The sequence below is a fragment of the Henckelia pumila genome, chromosome 3 (genome assembly GCF_033568475.1).
Source record: "Henckelia pumila isolate YLH828 chromosome 3, ASM3356847v2, whole genome shotgun sequence".
NCBI lineage: Eukaryota > Viridiplantae > Streptophyta > Magnoliopsida > Lamiales > Gesneriaceae > Henckelia > Henckelia pumila.
The window spans coordinates 13,518,139-13,524,838 of record NC_133122.1 but is presented as its reverse complement, the minus strand read 5'-3'; the positions used below and the strand labels follow the sequence as shown (position 1 = coordinate 13,524,838).

The following is a 6,700-nucleotide window of genomic DNA, read 5'->3' as shown; positions in this document are numbered from 1 at the left end:
GCATATGGCATTACGCCCGTAAACTTTCCTTCTTTGGATAGCCGCTTCGGCGCTCATCCCGAAGTGCATACCTCATATAACCATCCCGTGAACCATGTTTGGATAGCCGCTCCGGAGCTCATCCCGAAGTGCATACCCCATATAATCACCACAAGACGCATAATTCATCAAAATATTTTTCATGTATCATATCATTCATCTTATCAAATCATATCATATCATTTTCATAAACCTCGTAACATGCTCATAAAATTTCTCGTGATGCTACATGTTTAAATTCCTTCAAATCATTTCATGAGAAATTAGCTTTCATGAGAAAATCACATAATCATGCAATACATAACTTGACCGATCCACGTGAGGCATTCCGTCCGTTTCGGACCCTCAAAACTTTAACATTCTTCATGAACATTCTTAAAAATAATTAAAATACCATAAAATATCAAAATCATGATTTTTGGGACTCAAAAACTCGTAAAATGGGGAGGGAAGTTCGAGCCTACGGCAAGGGCGCGCTACCCTGTAGCGCGGGCGCGCTGTCTTGGCGCTGCCGCACACACAACCAATGCGGGCACGCCGCTCGCTCGCAAAAGTGCGGGCGCTTGGCATGGGCGCGCTGCTTGGCAGCGCGGGCGCGCCTCCTGTGCGCAGATCTGCGCGACTCAGGCGCGGGAGCGCCGTCGCGACTCCTTTTTCCGAAAACAGATCTTTTCTGCACTTTTTCAAAACCACATTGCTTAGGTACGATTTTTCCATCAAAAATACCATTCAACAACATCAAATTTCAAAATAACTTGTACCAATACATCAAACATTCAAAGATTTTGAGTCAAAAACCTTCATAACTACTTTTACCCAAAAATCTGATATAATGCACTCAAATCTTTCAAAACTCAATAAACATGAATCGAACACATCAGGAATGCTTCACATATCACAATCAAGCAACATACTCATAAAATTTTCAAGAAACATGCATAGATCATCAATCAAACACCTAGGGTTTTACCTTAAAAAAATACATATATTCCCGCGCCGAGCGCCCACACTTTTGCGAGCGGGCAGCGCGCCCGCGCTGGTTGTGCGCGGGCCCGCACTGGTGGCAGCGCCAAGACGGCATGCCCGCGCTACAGGGATAGCACGGCCGCGCCGCAGGCTCGAACTTCCCACCCCATTTTACGAGTTTTTGAGTCCTAAAAATCATGATTTTGATATTTTAAGGTATTTTAATTATTTTTAAGAATGTTCATGAAGAATGTTAAAGTTTTCAAGGTCTGAAATGGACGGAATGCCTCACGTGGATCGGTCAAGTTATGTATTGCATGATTATGTGATTTTCTCATGAAAGCTAATTTCTCATGAAATGTTTGAAGGAATTTAAACATGTAGCATCACGAGAAATTTTATGAGCATGTTACGAGGTTTATGAAAATGATATGATATGATATGATATGATAAGATGAATGATATGATACATGAAAAATATTTTGATGAATTATGCGTCTTGTGGTAATTATATGGGGTATGCACTTCGGGATGAGCTCCGGAGCGGCTATCCAAACATGGCTCACGAGATGGTTATATGGGGTATGCACTTCGGGATGAGCGCCAAAGCGGCTATCCAAGGAATGAAAGTTTACGGGCGTAATGCCATATGCTTGTTGATCAACAAGAAACTATGAATGGCTCGTTATGACGGTTACCACACTACTCATACTTCATCACCTCAAATTTTTTTATGTTATGGCTACATCAAAGTTATGTTTATTGCATGAAAGTTTAAGTTAAAGTTTTTCTTTTAAAATAGAAAATCCTTTTTTTTCCTGTTCTTGCTGAGTCTTTCGACTCACTATACTTGAATGGTGCAGGTAACGATGATGTGGATGCTTACATTGATGATTATGTGACCGGGCATGAAGAAGAGGCCGGGGTCGGTCCAACGGGCAATGCATAAGTGTGAACGTTTTAGCTTGGGAGATGCTTTAAAAAAATTTGTTTTATTTTATTTTTATTTGATGAGAGGCAAACAAGTTTAATTTTCTTTAGTTGGTGGCCAGGAATGAAGAGGGATGTTGTTAAATTTGTGAATGAATGTTTGACTTGCCAGCAGGTGAAGATCGAGCATCAGAGATCGGCAGGACTCCTGAAACCAATGCCAATACCCACATGGAAGTGGGAAGATGTCACCATGGATTTCGTGGTAGGATTGCCAGTTTCAACGCGAAGGATGAACTCGATTTGGGTGATAGTTGACAGGTTAACTAAGTCAGCTCACTTTATTCCAGTCAGGAATAACTTCTCGATGAATCAGTATGCAGAGCTGTACATTCGAGAAATTGTCAGATTGCATGGAGTACCAGCGAGGATAGTATCTGACAGAGACCCTAAATTCACTTCAAACTTTTGGGGAAGTTTACATAGAGGATTGTGAACGAAGCTAGCTTTCAGTATAGCTTTCCACCCTCAGACAGATGGTCAGTCAGAACGAGTGATCCAAATACTTGAAGACATGTTGAGAGCTTGTATGATCGACTTTGGAGGAAATTGGGAATCGAAATTGCCTTTATTGGAGTTACTTACAACAATAGATATCAAGAAACTATTGGCATGGCTCCTTATGAGGCGTTGTATGGGAGAAGGTGTAGAACTCCCCTACACTGGGACGAAGTTGGAGAAAGAGTTGTTTTGGGACCGGAAATAGTGACCCAAACAGTAGATGTGATAGCCAAGATCAGAGACAGAATGTTGACAGCTCAAAGTCGACAGAAAAGTTACGCCGACCAGCGACGTAGAGATTTGGAGTTTGAAAGGTGACCATGTATTTTTAAAGGTGTCACCATGGAAAGGTATTATGAGATTCGGGAAAAAGGGTAAATTGAGCCCAAAATATATAGGACTTTTTGAGATCCTAGAAAAGGTTGGGGCTCGAGCTTACCGAGTGGCACTACCACCCAACTTGGAGGGTGTTCACAATGTCTTCCATATCTCCATGCTAAGGAAGTATGTGGAAAATCCCTCTCATGTTATCCGCCATGAGCCAGTGGATTGGATGCCAGACTTGTCCTACGAGGAGATGCCTGTTCAAATCTTAGATAGACAAATTCGTAGGTTGAGAAACAGAGAGATTCCAATGGTGAAAGTCTTATGGCGCACCCAGTTGGTTGAGGAAGCTACCTGGGAAACCGAGCACGATATGCGAGCATGCTATCCTGAACTGTTTGGTAAGTCGAATTTCAAGGACAAAATTCTTTTAGGGAGGGTAGAGTTGTAAGGTCCAAAAAGTCCACTAGCTTAATCACGGTTAATTGGTTAAATTATATGATTTAATGCATGTTATTTAGAATGTTTAATTGCAATGTTTAATTATGTGATTAAATTAAATGCCTGAAATTTTATGCAATATGTATGATTTTAAAGTTTTCATGTTGGAATTAATTTTGGGTCGCAGGAACGAGTTTAGCCTTGAAACGAGTAAGAAAATATTTTTTTTAATTAAGTTTAAAGGTATACAGTGTATTTTTATTGGGAGAGTACAAATTTTAAAGGATTTTAAATGTAACTAATGGGCCGTGTTGGAGCCCATTAGTCACAAAAAGAATAAGCGTTCAGATTTTTTTCTGAACTCTCATTTTTTTTGAACGCTCTCTTTTCTTTCAAATCTCTCTTTTTTCTTTCAAATCTCTCTCACTCGAATGCTGCATCAAAGCTAGGGTTCTTTGACTTCTCAAGGCTAGATCGTTCCGCCGTCCAGGTTAATCCCAATCAGACGATTCAGGCAAGTTTTTACTGTTTTTAAACCCATTCAAGAATATATGTATTTTTTTTTAGGTAAAACCCTAGGTGTTTGATTGATGATCTATGCATGTTTCTTGAAAATTTTATGAGTATGTTGCTTGATTATGATACGTGAAGCATTCCTGATGTGTTCGGTTCATGTTTATTGAGTTTTGAAAGATTTGAATGAATTATATCAGATTTTTGGGTAAAAGTAGTTATGAAGGTTTTTGACTCAAAATCTTTGAATGTTTGATGTATTGGTACAAGTTATTTTGAAATTTTGATGTTTTTGAATGGTATTTTTGATGGAAGAATCGTCCCTAAGCAATGTGGTTTTGAAAAAATGCAGAAAAGATCAGTTTTCAGAAAAAGGAGTCGCGACGGCACGCCCGCGCTGTCAAGAAACGCGCCCGCGCCTGAGTCGCACAGGTATGCGCACAGGAGGCGCGCCCGCGCTGCCAAGCAGCGCGCCCGCGCGTGCACCCGCAATTTTGTGAGCGGGCGGCGCGGCCGCGCTGGTTGTGCGCGCGGACGCGCCGGTGGCAGTGCCGAGACAGCGCGCCCGTGTTACAGGGGTAGCGCAGCCGCGCCGCAGGCTCGAACTTCCCACCCGGCTACATCAAATTTATGTTTATTGCATGAAAGTTTAAGTTAATGTTTTTTTTTAAAGTAGAAAATCCTTTTTCTGCCTGTTCTTGCTGAGTCTTTTGACTCACTATACTTGAATGGTACAAGTAACGATGATGTGGATGCTTACATTGATGATTATGTGACCGGGAATGAAGAAGAGGCCAGGGTCGGTCCAACGGGCAATGCATAAGTGTGAACGCTTTAGCTTGGGAGATGTTTTAAAAACATTTGTTTTATTTTATTTTTATTTGATGAGAGGCAAAAAAGTTTAATTTTTTTTAGTTGTTGGCCATGTTTGGCAAAAATTTTTAGATACTATTTTATTATGTGAAATTTTTATATGCTCCTTTTAATAAAGAAGATGATGCTTTCGCAAAATTTTTATTTTTACCAAATTTAAGTATGTATGTTTGAGTAACATTTCGATTGTGAAATTGGGACGTTACACCATTAGTCCTTACTACTTGAAACATCATGGAGACTCTATATGCTAGTACTGTACTTTGACTCGTTTACCAACTCTGTGAGGGTCATCAGGTGTCGAGATTGGGTGTAGTCACGACACATATATGAGTCAATGATTGGTTGTCAAGGATTCACCACACACCTATAGGAGTGGATATCCTATGTGATCTGATGAGATATTAGTGTGACAAATTTCTGGCCAGAGTATTTGATATGCTTTAGGTTACGCGGTTTCCTAGTTGCATATGCAATGTCACTATTTGATCTCAGATGTATTTCATAGTTATCGAATCTCTAACAACTCTCGATATACCAATGATTGTTGATTTGATCGGGATATTTTGATGAAGGGACCGTACTATACTCTAACCAAAACTTACTGGTTCTTGCAGGCGCTATCAGTGATACCTAGGGAATCATGGGGCGATGTTGCTAGGCGATCATATCATGATTTGATGGGTAAGTCGAAAATGATGTTCTGAGTCACAAGGAGTTGTGAACCCACGGCTAGCTGTATCCCTGAACCAATGAGGGTCACACATGTAATGGATTTCTAATCCCCGTTGAGATAGTTAAATTTAAAGAGTTAAATTTAGCGACAGAGAATTTGGACTTCTCATAATAAAGCAAAGGGAGTAAGGTTTCCTAAAATGACATAGGGATGGGCATTTTTGGAAATCACTGAATTCGGATTCAGAAAAATTATCTTGACTTTAAAAGGTGAAAAAATGGTTTCTGTGCACATTGGTGAAATCAGTTTATCAATCGGAGTCATGATAAATTTTATATTAATTTCTATAATAACAGGCTTGACTTGTTGGGCTTAAGTTATGACTAATGGGCCCTAAGGTGTTGGTTTCCCATTAGACATATAAGTCAGTCCAGTACAGAAATTATATATAGTACATGATGGGATTTTCGAAAATCACATTATTCCAAGCTAGTAATTCGAAAATCCTTTCTCCCTTTCATGAGAGAATTCAGTCTGTGATTTTTGGAAAATTACATTCTGAATTGACAGATCAGATCTGTAAATCTCATCGAGAAACATCTGATAGATTTTCTAGTGCAATCTATCAGAGGGTTTAGTTTTCTATTCGTGGACCTGATTAAGGAGTTGATCCAGACTTCAGTTCCTGTGATTTACAACAAGAGCAGATTTAATCTGTTGGAGTCCATAGATCAAGCAATAGCTTGAAGAGGTAAAATTATAATTGTTATTATTATTTTACTCAATTGTTTTAATCACAAAGGATCTGGCATCCATAGATCTGGAATTGTTCCAGATCATAAAATTTTAAACTTCCGCTGCCTTGGGTGCCGGATCACACAGATCCAGGAACAGCGTTCCAATAGTGGCGTCAGAGACAGGTTGCTTTTCTGATCTGTGTGATTAAAATTTTAATCGATAGTACAAAATTTTGGCCTCGGTTTTTTGAGAAACGAAACAAAAATTTTTGAAAACAAATTTTAATTTTTTTTTGCAACGGGCAGTGAGGGCTGCCCAAGCCCCACGTGGGGAGCTGCCCGGGAACGTCCTGGGCAGCCCGGAAAAAAAAAATTAAAATTTTGATTTTTTTAAAGAATTTTAAATTTATGAAATTTAAGTTTTTGATCCGATCGAAAATTGTTTTTGATTAGACCACGAGGCATCGGGTCAAATTGTTTGAGCCCGAATTTTTAAGAAAATTAATTTTTGGATAAATTTGAATTTTGGAAAAATTTATAAATTTTATCCGTTAAATTGAATTTTATGAAAAATTAATAATTTTGGTACTATTGATCATAAAATATGATTTTATGGAGATATTCGATATGTGATAAAGTA

General features: G+C 39.1%; 1 protein-coding gene across 1 annotated transcript; it reads left to right on the top strand.

The window, feature by feature from the left end:
* Positions 1-2,851: 2,851 nt before the first annotated feature.
* Positions 2,852-3,271, top strand: LOC140888104 (uncharacterized). The gene has a single exon (XM_073295786.1). The coding sequence runs from the start codon at positions 2,852-2,854 to the stop codon at positions 3,269-3,271; it is 420 nt and encodes a 139-aa protein (XP_073151887.1).
* The last annotated feature ends 3,429 nt before the right edge of the window (positions 3,272-6,700 follow it).